Here is a 17,945-nt window from a genome sequence, read left to right on the forward strand (position 1 = left end):
TTTTTTTCACAATGGATACAGTACAATACTATAAATGTATTTTCTTTATGTTTTTCTCAATAGCATTTTCTTTTGTCTTTATTGTAAGAATACAGTATATAATGCATATAACATACAAAATGTGTATTAATTGACTATGTTATCACTAAGGCTTCCAGTCAGTAGTAGGCTATTAGAAGTTAGGGTTTGGGGAGTCAAAAGTGAGTCCCAGATCTTTGATTATGTAGGGGTCAGCACCCCCCTAATTCCAGCGTTGTTCAAGGTCAACTGCACTTTAGAATACATCCTTTATTGACCTTGTGAAGGGTTTGGGTAGATGTTGTTATCTTCATTGTACAGATACAAAAACTGAAATTTATAATCTTTGGACAGTTTACTCTTTTAAAAAACTAATAAGATTGCAGTAGCTGAATTTGAATTGTTTGTTCTAAACTCCCAAGTCTATTACTTTTTTCCCTTTATACCATACAAGAGTTCAGCAGGTAGGTATGGTTTGTTTGATTCCTATCTTAAACAACGACACTGTGGTGCTTGATGTTCCTAAGTGTTGAAGATGATGATGAACTTCTCCTAAAGTATGAGGGAAAAAAACAAAAGTGATGGATATACAGTTATTCTCAGAACGAAACTGTCATTTGTGTTATTAATTCTTCCATTGATAGTATAAATAGAACCTCTAAAGGCCACCTGGGATTCCCTCTGGATAAAGTAGTTTGAGAATTAGAAGGGGTTTAAGTAATTTAATTTGCCTCTATCACTACTCTAAGTTCCTGTTTGTCCTGATTTCAGTTTTTACTTTAAACTATTTAAGTTTTCCCCTACCTATGCCTTTGTAAGTTATCTAGGTATTAGATTCTTTGGACAAGTATTATATAACATAAACCTCTTCAAGCTGAGGCTATGTTGTATTTTCACAAGAGGAAGAAGTCTGAACACCAGGTGTTTGTGGATGGTCAGCCACAAAGTTCTAATGAGGCAGAAAACCCTTTCATATTTTAAAAAATCTGGCATGCTTATGATGTTGCCCACTAAAGCCATCTGCCTGAGACAGCTGTATCTGACTCTACCTTATGATGGCTTAGGCTGCTCTTTCCCCAAGACAGAACTGCTATATAGGTTAGTAACATAGATTTAAGATTTTATGTTTCATGCAGCAGGTGGACTCACAATGCAGAGGAAATATTATTTTAGCAAAGTTGCATGCAGTGAGTTTTTTGCTAGAATAAAAATGACATGTACTCTCTAGGAAATTGATATACTAAATGTAGATGTGACTGTGCCACTCTAGCCATTTATGGATTATAACAGTCCTCTCTACCTGTGATTTTGAAAACATAGATGCTTCTCCAATCATTCTCTGTTCTCTCACCTTGCTTTATTTTTCTTTAAAGACCCTGGCAACATACTAATTTCTATCTATTGTCTATCTCAGTCACTAGAGTGCTCTCTCCTCTGAGCGGGAGCTTTCTTTACTACTTTTTCACCTGTGCCGGGTGTGTAGAGACTGCTCAGTACTGACTAATCTTGAAGGAATACGTGCAGAAATGAATGCTGTTTTACATTTACAATTTTATAGGCAAGGTATAGCTTAACCTTCATAGAGAAAAGAACTGCTCAACTATAATTACTTCCTCTTCTATGTACCAGGTATGATAATGCAGGGAGAAATCCACTTATATTCCCTTCTTTCACTAAATAAAGTGATACCTAGACACTAAAAAGTGTGCTTGCTCTTAAGGATCGTGATAATGCAAGAAGATGAGCCTGTACAGCATCTTCTTGAGATTTGTGGTAAATGGAGCGAGAGAGAATGTAAATGGAAAAGATGTGTTGCAGATGATGTTCTCTGAAAGTGGACACTGAGACAGGGTTTGTGGTGCAAGATGTTGATTATGAAAGGAAGGGAGAAGACTTGGGCTGGGAGAGAAGCCTAGGTGTGATTCAGGCTGACAAAACCTGGGGCAACTTGCTGAAGAGCTCTGGACCAAGTGCTGCCTGCTTGGCCCCGTCACTGGAGGCAGGCTGCCCTGGGAAGGACATGCGGCCAGGTCGAGGTGGCTCTCTGCAGGTAAGACAGCCTGAGGGGGCTGACAGCAGCAAGCTGTCTGCTGGCCACGTCTGTCCTTGAGAGGGGACCTGGTGGTCCATCTTCCTGACTACCACGACATATTTAAATCCTGCAGCTGCTAATTAGAAGAATTTGTAAAGAGATACTATGTACCCACTGACTAAATTTTGAAGTGTCTACTTGGATCATGACATAGCAGTAGTGTTTCACGAACCCTGAAAATGTTGTTCTAAGAAAATGGTTCCTCTGATCATTGGTGTATGCTTACAGTGATGAAGCTGGTTTGTTTTGGAAGCACTTGTTTTTCAGAACATTTCTTTACTCTCAGGTTTAAAAAGTACGTTTTAAAGTTACTTTATTCTGTGCTCTCCCCCCTAATTCTCTTACACCCCTTATGGCTTTGTCAAATATAATACTTTGCAAGAAAATAACTTTTACAATTAGCAAGGGATTGCTATATCTTCCAAGGTTTTATTTATAGGTTATTTGAATTTTGATATAGCTTTTCTTAGAAGAAAAAAAGATATAAATATTAGTCTTCAAGGCTAGCCCACAAAGTTCTACATTCTCTCTGCCCCTCTGATTTCCTGAATTGTCTTGAAATCCAAAATTTAGCCAAAAATTCCTTGGGGGTGGTCATGGGGAAGACACTGGTGTCGTATTAAAGATCTCACAGTTGGGCAGAGTCCCTGATGGGTAGGGGGACAGTAGAATTTCAGAGATGTGAGGGGCGGGAGCAGGAAAGGAAGGCCCTGGCGGCAAGGTGTCAGGCAGGTGTTTAGGCCATTTCTAGCTCTGTCTCGAGTATGTTAACTGGAAACTGCCTGCACGGTTGTGGCAGCTACACTGTAATTACAAGTGGTCTTTGTTGCTCCCCTCCATTCTGAAGCTCAGTGGAGTCATAGCAGCAGTGTTGTGGCAGCATAACACAGATGTGTCATTCTCCTCCCCCAGTGGAAAAAAGATGGGAGGGAAGCTGTGCGCTCGAGTTCTATTTTTAAATGTCCATCACTTCATTTCAAAACATTTTTTCAAACATGCCATAGATACCATTCTTCCTTGAGATGCTAAATTTGAGGTTTTAGAAACCAAATTCTGAGTTAGACAGCATAAAACCAACTATCTCAAAAGGTTTAAACACAATTGGTTTTTAATTACTTAGCAAAAAATTCATTGTACCAAGAATGAGAGAATTTTTAGCTTAAAAAGCAAAAGCTGTAAGGAAGCAAAAATCTGGGCTTAGAATAAAAATGTCATCTCAGTTTTTGAGTGTCATTGTGGCAAGCCCACAATATTGTAATCAAAAAGGGAAGAAGATGGATCTACTTTGGTTAATATCTTAAATACTTTAAATTTTCTTCATTTTACATTGGATTTACATTTCACTCCTTGACACAATGTCCTTTCTGAGTAACAGGAGAAAAGCACTGTTCTGAAATATAACTTGCCCCCTGGGTTTCCACTGGTTCTGATTCCTGCTTGAAGAAAATGGTTTTTCTTCTCCTTTCCTAAAACATTTGAGTGTTTGTCCTCCTGTGTTGTGACTGTGAGAAGTCTGTGGTTGGTGTTTCACAGGAGAAACAATTAAAGCACCACATGTCTGAGCGTGATGGAACGCCTTATGACTGAGTAAATGCTTTTATTTCTCTGGTAAGTAACCTGTACCACCCCATCAGTTTTATATCTGGAGGTGAATAGAAAATGTAGGTTAGAGAAAAGAAGCTGTACTCCACACTGCTCAGAAGGAGCTCAAATGGCAGTTCTTGCTGAGTGTAAAAGAGAGTTTTGCTTGATCTTTTAGTGTAGCTTTTGAATCCACCCTTGGAATAGGAAAGATTCTTCCTTCTATCCTGATTTTATTGTGAGTCTAAAAAGGAGTAGGAAGCAAGGACTTCTCAAGGTCCTTTCCAGATCTGAGTCCATACCTTCAACACTGGCTCCATGGTGAAGAGTAAGCCTTGGCTAAATTTCTGACTGCATGTCAGTTGAGCACCTGACTCTTGATTTCAGCTCCGGTCATGATCTTAGGGTCGTGAGATCAAGCCCCACCTTGGGCTCTGCCCTGGGCATGGAGCCTACCTAAGATTCTCATTCTCTCTCTGTCTCTCTCTCTCTCTCCCTCTCCCTCTCCCTCTCCCTCTCTCCCCCTCCCACCCTCCCTCCCTCTCTCCCTCCACCCCTCCCCTGCTTGTTGACTCGCTCCCTTCCCAAAAAAAATTCTGACTGCATGTCACTAGACACTTAGTAAATTAACCTGTGACTCCGCTTTCTTATCTGTGCAGTGGTGACACAATTCTTCCCAGGGTTGTTTTGAAATTAATATAACCTAACTAGCTTGATGCATTTCTTCTTTTATATAATTTTTCACCTTTCCTAGAGGTTGGAACTAAGAGATTGGAATGTTACCAACATCCTCATGTGCTGTAGGAGAGTAGAAAAAGCCCCCATCTCTCAATACAAATAAGTTTCTAGATTACCATGAGTATTTTTGAGTAAGAAGCTTACATAGGATATAAGTTATCAAGAAGTTTTCATTTTTATGTAATTTGGGAAGCCTTGGTGATGTCATGTCTTTATTTTCATAATCTGTCACATGGATGCTTATTGAAGGCCCACGAGACGAAATCTGCTATCACGTAAGGTCTCCCCTACAGAAATGACTCGGGAATTTGATGAAAAGTTAATAGGATATTTTCCAGGGTTCATTTGAGAGCTGTCATTTTATAAATGGATAGATTATATTTCCTGAATCAATGCCAATAGCAGATATTTATTATGTAATTCAGTATATTAGATGGGTACCAAGAATGTGTGCTTTTTTTCCATCCTCTATAAACTATATTCTTTAAATCCACCAAACCCCACCCATCCGTCTCTAGCAGTGTTGGTGCTTTGATGTTTGTCTAATGGTTCATTTTAATCCAGGACATCTAGTTGGACACTAAGACCTGCAGATGCTGACTTTGAAATCTCCCTCACATGCATCCCTTCAGCTGTCTTTCAAGGCCAAGTCCTCTTCATCTCCTGTCTGGATTATGTAACAATAATGGCCTGAATTGTCTTTGATCCTTACCCTTCGATCCTACCCTCACCCTTTTGTAAAATATTTTTCACGCTATTCTTCTATCTTGCTTACCAAAATGACTTTTATCAGGTCATCTTGAGTTCAGTAACTTTTGATGGCTTTTCAGTGCCTATAGGTCAATTTATATAGATTATAAAACAATAATTTTTTGGTCTGGATTTCCAGACTCTTAGCAGTTTGACAACTGTCCATATAGCCAACCTTATTTTCTTCTGCAAGAGTAACTTTTTTCCAGATAAATGGATCCTCTCATAAGTTTTCAAACACCTCATGAGCATATCTGCTCTCATCTTTGACCCCTATCTAAAATACCTTCTCGTCCTTTCTCTACTTGACTCTTAAACCTTCAGAGTTCAGCTCAAATTCTGTCTTTTTAGTGACACTTTCCCAATTGCCCCAGTCCCATTCAATTCTGTGGCCCACAAATCTACAACGCATAACTATTCATAAAACATATTTAGAACATTCTAGAAGGTTCTTTCATGAGGATTTTTATCATTTTATTATTGTCCCTGAAATAGAATAGTACCTGGCATATAGTAGGTGCCAAATAAAGATTTGTTGGATACAGGGCTCCTGGATGGCTCAGTCAGTTAAGCATCTGACTCTTGACTTCTCCTCAGGTCATGATCTCAAAGTTTGTGAGATTGAGCCCCATGTTGGACTGTGCACTGACAGCAGAGCCTGCTTGGGATTCATTCTCTCTCTCTCTCTCTCTTTCTCTTTCTGCTTCTCCCCCACTAGCACTTGTGCACACATGCATTCTCTCTCAAAATAAAGAAACATTTATTAAAAATCATAAAAAAAAAGATTTGTTGGCTAAATAAAGTTGTTTTACCTTGCTTGTAACTCTTCTTGGCCTCCCTTCTGGCTTAGAAGACAAAATTCATATTCCTCACCCTAGCTTCTAAGGTCTTTCACAAAGTATTTAACTCTTTTTTTGGCTCCCCAGTATTCGCCTTTCTAAGCCCCCAGTCGCTCTTGATGTGGTGTTCACAAGCCATGTGCATTTCTATTTCAGTATCTTGGCTTATGATGCTTTTCCTGACTATAAACACTTGGCTTGTCTCTTTTCTGCCTATTTGCATTCCATACATCCTTATAAGGTTAAACTTAGATCTCATCGTCTCCATTAAAACACACTCTCCCTTTCATTCGAATTCCTAAAGCATTTACACCTATACCAGCTAGTTTCTGGAAGTTAATCAAACTTCTTATTTTTACCTGCTTTTATTGAAAACACTTCTTTTTAAAAGTGTAATATATACCTGTTGTTGTTTTTTTTTTAATGAAGCCACAAAAAAGTGCAAAGAAAAATTTGAAAACATCCCCAAATCTCATCACCCAGATATAAATACTGTATCACTTTATGCATAATTGCCCTGAGGTTATGTAAGATGCTAGTATTTGGTGAATCTGGATGAAGGGTATATGGGAATTCTTTGTACTATTTGTGTAATTTATTTGTGGGTCTAAAAAAAATTATACAGACCCAGAAATAGATTGATGAAGTAGTATAGTGTTCATAAAATAATCCAAATAATATGGTGATATTAATAATATAGGAAACAATGCAAATACGTGGGGAGAAAACCGGACTGTTTAATTAACTGGTGATGGAATAATAAGCTGTGCATCTGGTGAAAAAAGTTGGGCTCTTTCCTCATATCATACACCCAAATAAACCCCACATGGATCAACACATTAGAAAATGATAAGGTATGAAAACAAGAACATGACTGACAAGTGTTATACTCACGGGTTGAAATTGACATAATAAAGCCTGGCAAGAATACTAAAAACCATAAAAGAAAAGCACTAATAAATCTGAATGCATAAAAATTAAAGGCTATATATGAAAGAGTGGGGTGGGGAGCACCATAAAGTTAAAAGACAAGTGATAAACTGGGGAAACATAGTTGTAACCTGTATGACACAAGGATTGATAGGCATTTGGTAAGGTATCTAAGAGTTTGTGTTCTATAGTAACATTCCCTGGGCCCTGCCACTCTACTAATGATGTGACGTTGGGAAAATTAGCTAACTGCTCTATACCTTACCTTTCTTATTTGCAAAAGTGGGAATAAGAGTCCCTTGATTCATGGTGCTATTATTGGGCATTTAACATAGGTGAAAGCATTGAGAACCATGCTTGGCATTAATAATAGTAATAGTAACTGCTAAAATATATTGAGGCTTACTATGTGCCAGGCACTGTGGAAACCTTTTAAAATGTATAATTTTATCATCACAACCACCCTTCCAATGAGAAGGGTACTATTATCCTCATCTTACCGATGAGAACCCTGAGATTTATAGAGGTTTTATAACTTGACCAATACCTAAGAAGCAGTGGAGGTAGGATTTGAGCAGAGATGGGATTCCAGACCCATCCTCTTGACATTTACACCATACTGTGGCAATTCTTAAGACATTTTAGTTTTCTTTTCCTTGAGTCTTGAGACTCTTTAATCTTGACAGTTAATTAGACTTTCATGTCCCTCTTAGTAGATGTATGAATTGAGCTCTTCAAATGTATTAGGTTGCCATCTCAGAGAAAAGAAGCCTTATAGAAATTCATTACATAAAGAATTAAACTTACTTTGGCATACTCTATAACACCAACTATAATGTCTATGGTAGTTTTTCCATACATGCTTGTTGGGGTACTTTCTTTCAGTTTTATCTTGAGAAAATAAAAAATCAGGACTGATTTTACCTTAGCACTTAATGGACATTAAATTAGCTAAACTAGTAGCAAAGACAGGTGTTTGAGATATTAAACAGAAATAATACTGGAAGTTGCATTCTCATTCAAAAATAATTTCAGATTTCTTATTAGTAAGTTAAATTGATTTTTTTTAATTTAGGGAGCTTTTTAAACTTTTTTTGATTTGTGAGCATAATTTATTCAAATTTTAGTTCACATGATAACAGAATAAAATTTCTTTTGATAGTCTCAAAATTGAATTGAAAACTTTTATGAACTTCGTATATGTAAAGACAGAGGCTACCATGTCTCTTTCTTTTGATGGATTACAGCCAAGGTTTAATTTAGTTATTCAGAACAAATCTGAAAATACTTTTTGTATCGTATTAAACATTTTTCTTCATAGTAATATAGTGCTAAATCATTTAAAACCTAATTTGAAAAGAAAATAGTGAATCAGACTCATGATTTATGCTTCTTTAATCATGAAGAAGAATTGACTTGTAGGGACATGAAAGGTTTTAGCTCTGTGCTTTAAATATGATTTGTTAAAATCACTGGATTTCAAGGGAACACTTCTTGATTGAGATACCTTATTTATCCCTCTAGCTTTTTATTGATCAATGATAAAGAGGGACACTAGGGGCACCTGGGTGGCTCAGTCGGTTAAGCATCTCACTTTGGCTCAGATCATGATCTCACAGCTCCTGAGTTCAAGCCCTGTGCCGGGCTCTGTGCTGACAGCTCAGAGCCTGGAGCCTGCTTCGGATTCTGTGTCTCTCTGTCTCTCTGCTCCTTGCCTGCTCATGCTGTGTCTCTCTCACTCTCAAAGAGTAAATAAACATTTTAAACAACTTAAAAAGGAAGAAAGAGGGACACTAAATACCCTTAGGAGAAACCTTGCTTAATACATAGTAATGTATAATAAATATTATATTTAGCACTTAGCTTGTTGGCCACCTATCCTATTTCCTATCTGAACCAAAGCATCAAATTAGGAAGGTTGGAAAAAAGCCCTCTGAGGAACCAAAATAAGTATAACCACCTCCATTAAAAAAAAAAAAAAAAATGTATGAATAGTCCCAACCTCACCACCACTAACCGCCCTCACCAGTTCTCACGTATTTCCCTTGTATTCTTATTTTGCCTAGACTCCAACATGTTTGGATGCTAGGTTTCTAAGCCTCCAGAAGTTGAGGAGGAGGAGGAGTTGCTACAGGCAATCAAGCAGACAGCCAGAGGTTATCACTGGCATCTTGATAACAAGAGAGGCTGCAGGAGAACTTTAAAAGCAGACATAAGAATGCAAAAATTATAGCCATCTGGGGTCATTTGATGTAGGATCAGTCATATCCAGTTTCCTCAGAGCCCTAGAGAACGATTGTATTACAGAATTAATACAATAAAGGACATCATGAAAATATTAAATTACAGTCAGTAAATGTCAGCATTTATCAGTCTCCAGTATCCAGTCTGATGGTGGTGCCTCATTCTTATAAGAGGTAGGGGTTCAGGCTTGGTAATTGAAGATTCAAGTGCCTCCATTTGCTGTCTTGCTTCATTAGATCAGTGTTAGGACCTTCTGACCCTCCTTTTATCTCCCATTTTCACCTGGAAGTCTGTGGATCCAGTTTCTGCCCAGGCCTTCACGATCTAGGTTCTCTTGGCCAAGCTGTCATCTGAACTTATGATCTCTCTATAACTTCTGATGCAGGGTCTCCATTCCCAAGGAAACAAATTCTCATGGATGCCTGAGTCTTGAGCTTCACTCTTGGGTCTTCCGATGAGCCATATATGTTCCCTTTAGCAGACAAGGTGTTCTTTAGTCAATGATTAGAGGAAGTATTGTAGGGTATCCATGATTAGTCAAGTTTTAGAAACTCTACCCTACTCATAGCTTTCTTCCTTCTTCATTCCCAGTGGAATGTCTTAACTAGAGCTAACTGCCCAACCTAATTTGAACCCTTGCGATCAAAAAGATCCTATAGTACCAGATTTTTGTTACTATAGCAGAGATCAAAAGAATATATATTGCTGGTGTCAGGAAGCCCTCGTCAACATTGCTTTTTCCAGTAATGTTTAGCCCCCTTTCTTTTATAGGGCTTTCCAATAATGAGCATACACTACATATTAGAAATAGTTTTACCCCAAAGAGATTTTTTTTTAAGTTCCTTGCTCAAGATGGTAATTCATCAGATTATACCAAAAATGCAATCAGTGCTTCTACTGCATCACCTGTAACATTTTCTCTATTAAGACTTGTTAATGGGCCAGTCCCCCTCTGTTAGTATCAGGTTCATTACTTCCGATGTTGGTAGTCATGGTCTACCTGGAGTCCCCAGGGTTAATTAAGAGGTGAAGATATTTTGAAGGTATATCAAGTTTTGTATTCCACTGAACCTAGTGTGACAGAACAGCTTTGCAGCACTACATAGGTTATCCAGCAGCTCAGGCTGCAAAGGGCTTTATTTATTTAGCCTCCTTCACTGATATGTGAGGCTTTCCCTTATTCTACCTACCCCTGTAACCATTAAGACTAACCACAGCCAATTATATATACATATGTATATATAATTATGTATATATATACATTCATACATATAAAATTATGTGTGTACACACACACACACACACACATCCAATTTTATGTGTTTACATATATAAACAGATATACAGAATATAGTGTTTTTCAGATGCTTAACCATCCCATTATATTACCTGAAGGAGAGATTACTTCTTGGAACAGAATTCTGAGCAGGCTTTTAACATTGCATGTTTGATCCTTGAACTGACTTTGGTGATATGCCCACTGTTGGAGCCCAAGTTTATGTTATAGGATGGTTTAGACTGTTATCTTCAATTCTTCCATTGACAGTCTTGGGATCAGTTTTCATAAGTTTTTCTTTCCCTCAGGACCATTTATTACCTCCATAAACTAGCCTGAGATTCTCGCTAGCAGGCTATAAACTCTTTGCAGGCAGGGATTAAATCCTTTTATCTTTCTACGCCAAACACAGTACCTGGATTCTTACCTTGCATGTTGTAGGAGCTTTACAAATGGCTTATTGGTAAATTAATTAATTATAAATGAGACTTCTGGGTAGCCTGTGTCTCATTGAGCTTTTAATTGTTTCTTCAGCATTAACTAGAAAATGCAATTTCCCAAGAGGTATGTTTTATCTTAGTGTTGTTTCAGACAGGGACTGGGACTTTGTCATGATGATATAAATTTTTGATTAAATGAAAACAGTAGTTTATTTCTCTTTTTACTAATATCTCCACATAAAATACCATTTGTTAAATGGAGGTACAGTTGGAAAGGAAAGGTTTTCTCAAGTTATTAACCAAGGCATGGAATAGTTTTAAAATGATTTCTACTTCATATGTAGGCCTTGCTCAGTTAATGTATCCACTTATTAGGCATTAGGAAAATGTGACTGAGGAACGAGGTTATGAAATAGATGTGCAAATATGGAAATAGAAGGAGACTGTATAGTTTGATTAAGTTAATGCCGCTCTACCAAGCCTAATGTTCTCTTTTTGCCCTTTCTTCATTTAGTAACTAGGCCATTTCCCCCCAGTATATTAACTGTGGCCTAGGAGGCAGTGAAGACATTTGAGCTGCTATATTAAACCATTTTAGGATTTTGGAAGTAGGAGTTTGCAAATCATTGCTTAAGGGAACCAAATAATAACTTAGGAAGAATAAATGCAACTTACTAAAGGACCCAATATAAAGCAAGTAGTAGTTTATGCACTGGGATGCCTTAATGCAATGTTTGTAAGTGTACCCCTGTATCTTACTAACTCTTAGATTCTAGTCTGAGTCAGGGCCATTGCTGACCCATTTGCCTTGGGGAAATTGAGAAACATGTGCCCTTCCTTGAGGAAAATTTTTGAGTATGTTATGGACAACTTGAACAATCCTCTGAGTTCAGGCTTGAAGAAAGTGGGGCTGTGGATGGGTACCTTCTCCAGCCTTGTTTGGTGATTCTGGACTCCACCGACTTCACCCTCCTATAGGGAAGGGAAGACCGAGGGGAAATGAGGGATGGGGTTGAGGAGCACTGGCTCTGGGGTTTAATCAGGACTACCCAGCTTCAGATCACCCAAATGGTGGTTCCATAAAGCAATCTTATTTTTAAATCAGTGATCAGAACATCTACCTTCTATTACGAATCCTACAACACTGCTGCTGAGAGGTCATGCCCCTTTGGCCCACCCAGGTTCAGTGGGAATGGGATGCAGGGCCCCATAGCCCTGGCAAGAGTGAGCCTGTGTATATACCACACATACACCCCAAATGTCAGGGCTCACGCACACTGGCAGTGCACACATCCGCCCGCCACATCCCACCCCCATTCCCATCCGTCTACCCAGAAAAGGAGCCAGTCAGAATTGGGCCACCTAGAGCCAGGTACAGGTACTGGGGTAGGCCAGTGAGTGAGCAAGCCCCCGGCTCCTCCAAGTCTATATGCATGCTGTGGGCGCCAGGGTGGAGTTACATGATGGAGAGCTTTCCCCATGGCTTTAGGTTTCAACTGGGAGACTCCGTGTCTCTTCTGCTGTCACACATGTCTCAGAAAAGTTCACATGTCTGCTTTGTGAATACTGTGGTAGCATTCTGCTAGTACTCAAAGTAATACAATGTTTCTATATTAAAGTGAGTACTTCAGGGGCGCCTGGGTGGCGCAGTCGGTTAAGCGTCCGACTTCAGCCAGGTCACGATCTCGCGGTCCGTGAGTTCGAGCCCCGCGTCAGGCTCTGGGCTGATGGCTCGGAGCCTGGAGCCTGTTTCCGATTCTGTGTCTCCCTCTCTCTCTCTGCCCCTCCCCGTTCATGCTCTGTCTCTCTCTGTCCCAAAATAAATAAAAAACGTTGAAAAAAAAAATTTTTTTTTAAAAAATAAAGTGAGTACTTTAATATTTAAAACAGAATCTTGAACATTTTTCACTTAGTTTTCACATTTTACTTAAACTAATGCTAATATTTTTTTATACTTCTATTTTTTTTAAAGTAGAATGTACTTGAATAAATTCAGACTATATATTGTAAAATGTAAAAGCATATACTAGTTATCCATCCTCTAATTGTGTGGTTAGAACTATATAGCCCCCCTGAATTTCTGAACAAAAAGCAATATATGCTCCTTTTAAGACTCTGAATCTGTTCAGGACTTGCTAACATGAACTAGGAGGTAGGAGAGAGACTTTCTTATACCAACAGTGCTCTAGAGACTCAGTCGGGACTTTAAAGCCCCTAAAGACCTCAATCTCCCACCAAAATACAAATCCTGATATAAGGTTATTCTTATACTTAGTGTTAGACTGGATTGGAAAGACTTGTCTAATGAGCTTTCATTTTAAGAAATGTCTTTGGGGCGCCTGGGTGGCGCAGTCGGTTAAACGTCCGACTTCAGCCAGGTCACGATCTCGCGGTCCGGGAGTTCGAGCCCCGCGTCGGGCTCTGGGCTGATGGCTCAGAGGCTGGAGCCTGTTTCCGATTCTGTGTCTCCCTCTCTCTCTACCCCTCCCCCGTTCATGCTCTGTCTCTCTCTGTCCCAAAAATAAATAAACGTTGAAAGAAAAAAAAAAAAATTAAAAAAAAAAAAAAGAAATGTCTTTAAGTGACATAAATTCACATTGAGAATGTAATTTCACCATGAGGTTATTTATATAATCTTTTACTTTTAAGTTTTGCATTATGAGAAATTTCAAACATACACAGAAGTGCAAAATAGTGAACTCTTATGTAACATTACCCAGCTTCAGCAGTTAATAGTTTGTCAGCCATGATTCCTCCAGAGGCCCCACTTTTTTCCTTTGCCCTTAGTAAGTATCAAAAGTATCTTAAGTAAGTTTCAGACATCATGTCCACTTACCTATACATAGTTCAGCATTTATCTCTATTTATAGGGCCTTGTTTTTAAACATAACCATCATGCTATTATAATACCTATAAAATTTGTAATAATTCCTTATATCCTCTAATACTCTTCCACATTCAGATTTCCCTGATTGTCTCAAAAACATCTTTTCATAGATTGTTCAAACTAGAATCCATATAAGGTTTATACATTGTATTTGGCTGTTTATGTCTTCAGATCTCTTTTTTTCGTATGGTAATAAATTTTTTTATGTTTTCATTACATTTTCTTACAATTTATCAAGGAAGCTTAAACGAAAAGTTGCTACCAAAACTAATGTGTTAGGCTTTATCTTTGCACGTGACAGCAGGGAAGGGGCAGAGGGAGAGGAGAGAGAGAATCCCAAGCAGGCTCCTCGCTGTCAGTTCAGGAGCCAGAAGCGAGGCTCAATCATCCCATGAACCGTGAGATCATGACCTGAGTCGAAATCAAGAGTTGGTCACCTAATAGACTGAGCCACCCAGGCACCCCAGGCTTTATCTTTAAATCATTAATTTGTACATTCTTTATGTTTTCAGATCTATACATACTTAATGCTGACATGTGAAAGCCTAGGAAAATGAAAAAAAAAAGTTTTCCTTTTGTAATTCAAAAACAGACATGAATTGATTTTATCACTCAACAGCAGAAACCAAATGCAAAAATGTGGCCCCACCCTATTTGAGTTCAAGTAGATCTATATTAAGTTACATTTTTAAACTACATTATAGTTTGACCTAACCAAAATATCACTTAAATTATGAATAAAAACTGTCTAAGTAATGGCCTCTTGGCTTCTGGGATCTTATCTTTTTTGTCTTTCAGATTTGGCGTTTATATTTCAGTATGGAAAATTCAGTGTGCCAGGGTGGCTCAGTTAGTTAAGCGCTCTGACTGTTGATTTCAGCTCAGGTCATGATCTCATGGTTCGTGGGGTCTAGCCCGGCATCTGGCTCTGTGTTCATAGTGCACGGAGCCTGCATGGGATTTTTTCTCTCTACTTCTCTCTGCCCCTCCCCTGCTTCTGCTGCTTGCTCTCTCTCTCTCTCTTTCTCTCAGAATAAATAAACTTAAAAAAAAATTCAAACTGAGACAATGTTTTCTTATCAAATGTGTGAATGTTTGTATCTCCTTTACTGTTACCAATTAACATACCTAAATGGCTTGTTGATTTGACAATATTCCCGTTGAGTTCACTCTGATATTTCAAAAGCATTGTTTTTTGTCAAAATGGTTGAATCCTATATTTGCTTCTTTTTGAAAATACTTATTTTGTTATTCTACCAGGTTTGAGCATTGTTTTCTTTCAACATGGATAGGAGGACAGATAAGAACTTCTTCTGTCACTGTAATTTTAACACTACCATACTTGATATAAATTGTGCAGTCCTGCTAAAATGCCTCAAAATTTTACCATTTCTTTTTATAAACTCTCAATCTTGTGATATCTTTCCTTTCTTAGGATATGAACGAGTCTGCCAAACAAGAAGATATTTTGGAATCCACAACAGATGCTGCGGAATGGAGTCTCGAAGTGGAACGTGTACTACCACAACTGAAAGTCACGATTAGGACTGACAATAAGGTAGAGAAGATAGAACGCAGTTTTTCAAATGGATCTTCATAAGGCAATTTCAGGGTCAAAGGCACTACTAATTATATGAACGATTTAAGCGGGTAGGATTCGGTTTCCAGTGTTTTGTCTTAACAGAGATTTAGTAAATTGTTGTTGAATGAATAAATAATATTAAAGAAGGAAAGAGAGGAATAGATCTTTAAAGTGATTTGGAACACGTCATGTTTCCCTGGGATTGAGGGGTATTTTCTTAATATACTTTGATGTATTTTCTTAGAAATCTTATTTTGTTTAGGTAAATAGTAAATGAAATTGGAATTTCGTGACTGTATAGCAACTGATTATAGTTAGAAAATGGTTTTGGAGCTCTGCTGGATGGCAGAACAGAAGACATCCTGGAAGTTGCCTTACATAATCTATTCAGTACATATGATTAAAAGTCGGATAATAAGAAAATAATCAAAGCATTTGCATTAAGTTTTGGAGATTGGGCCAGATGAATGAACTGGCCCATAATCAAGTTTCTGCTTCCTTTTACAAGAACGTCAGAAAAAACTATCAGGTGACTAGACAATCCTATCCTCATTAATACTATAATAATGTCTACAAAAGAGACTGGAGAGAGAGACATCTAGGTAAAGAAACTAACGAGTTTCCATCCCTGGAGGCAGGAGAAGAGCACCAGCATTACAGAACAAGGTTCTAGGGAAGCTTGTTACTCCGAAAATATGGTCCTGGGGGCGCCTGGGTGGCGCAGTCGGTTAAGCGTCCGACTTCAGCCAGGTCACGATCTCGCGGTCCGTGAGTTCGAGCCCCGCGTCAGGCTCTGGGCTGATGGCTCGGAGCCTGGAGCCTGTTTCCGATTCTGCGTCTCCCTCTCTCTCTGCCCCTCCCCCGTTCATGCTCTGTCTCTCTCTGTCCCAAAAATAAATAAACGTTGAAAATATGGTCCTGAATCTACCCCCAAAGATTGCTGTTTTCAGAGTGCCTTAGAAATGAATTTATTCTTAGAATGTCTGGATTTGGGCTTGTAAAACTGTGTCCTGGAGAAGGTAAGAAGTAGCCTAGACTCCTAGGGCAGTCCTACAATAGGATAAAGGCAGCAAAGGTCTTGCTAGACTGAACAGCTGTGGAACAAACTTAAAGGTAAGTGGGCAAATCCTGCAGCCTGTTTACCATGTATTTTCCCAGACACTATTATGTAGCCATTATTTGACTACATTAGGGGTAAATTCTTGTTTGCATATCTCATATGTAAATATGTGTTAATACATATTGTGTTATTACAATTGTGTTATATTGTGTTAATACATATGTGTTAATACATATTTACATATGAGATATGCAAAGAAAGAATCAGATTTCTTCACTGATTCAACCTCTGCTAAAAGTTGTAATTTGCAAAAATGTAATTTTTTTTGGTAAAAATGTAACTTCTAATTCTTTAGTTTTTGGTAAAAATGTAATTTCTACTTCTTTATTTTTATAAGAGCAGAACTCATAAAATTAAAAATTATTATTGTTATTCTAGTTAGAATGACATGTTAAAATAACTGTGTAGTTAGGAACTCTCAGGTACATCTTAATTCCATACGGAAACCTTTAACTTATTTAACTTTCAAGCTAACTAACTCTTGACATCCAGCATCTCATTTAGAACCTAATAGGATCGATCACACAAGAGTGTTTTTTAAAGGATAGTCATTGATTTCTACATAACAGGAGTAACTGAATAAAGGAAGAATATAAATGTAACAGCTAACACATACAGTTTTGCAAAACTAAGTACAGGTTAAGTTCTACTACAAACTAATATTGTAGTAATCAGAATCCTGGGTTCTTAGAGAATCAGTGATCTCCTGATTGGAGAAGAATTAACTAGGTGAAAGTTGGACTCTTAGTCTTGTGCCATACATTACCAGCCTTGATCTTATGAGGATATACTGTGCCAAATTAATAAAAAGTCAGATTTTACAGGCAACATTCCAAAATGTCACATAAAGTTTTGAGGGCTTTTTTCTTTATATGAATATCATTTTGAATTTAGATTTTTAAAAAATTATATATTTCCATTTTTTTCTGTTTGATAGCATTGGTAATTTTTTTATTTTTACATTTATTTATTTATTTTAAAAGAGAGAGAGAGAGAGAGAGAGAGAGAGGAGAACATGTGCACATGGAAAAGGGTGACAGCAGGGGGAGAGAATCCCAAGCAGGCTCTGTGCTGTCTGATGCAGGGCTCGATGGGCTCAATCTCAGTATTGTGGTAAAATATGCTGATCTAAAGTTACATCTGATTTTTTTTTTTTCAGAATTCTTTTCTAGATCGTTTGGTCTTTGTGCCTAGTATTTCACAAACTCTTCTAAGTATTTCAGAGGTATCAAATAGGAAATGCAGGTTTGGGGTCAATTTATTCAGCTTACTTAAGAAAAATGAAATTGTATGTTGATTTGAGAAAATAAAGGGTTAGTAAATAAAGACATATTTTTCATGTCACAGAAATAAAAATAACCTGGTCACGTACGAGGTTTCTCATGGGCTCACTATCCTCCTTCATCAGAAGAGTTTGACTCCAGCTTCATGCTACATCCCATTCTTCC

General features: G+C 38.0%; 1 protein-coding gene across 1 annotated transcript in view; it reads left to right on the top strand.

The window, feature by feature from the left end:
* IFT57 (intraflagellar transport 57) overlaps positions 1–17,945 on the top strand; it is a 54,022-nt gene that overhangs the window by 12,553 nt on the left and 23,524 nt on the right. The window contains exon 6 of the mRNA XM_030328974.1: positions 15,231–15,353. Coding sequence (XP_030184834.1) covers positions 15,231–15,353 — 123 coding nt within the window. The remainder of the gene's footprint in view (positions 1–15,230; positions 15,354–17,945) is intronic.

Source organism: Lynx canadensis, chromosome C2, assembly GCF_007474595.2.
Source record: "Lynx canadensis isolate LIC74 chromosome C2, mLynCan4.pri.v2, whole genome shotgun sequence".
NCBI lineage: Eukaryota > Metazoa > Chordata > Mammalia > Carnivora > Felidae > Lynx > Lynx canadensis.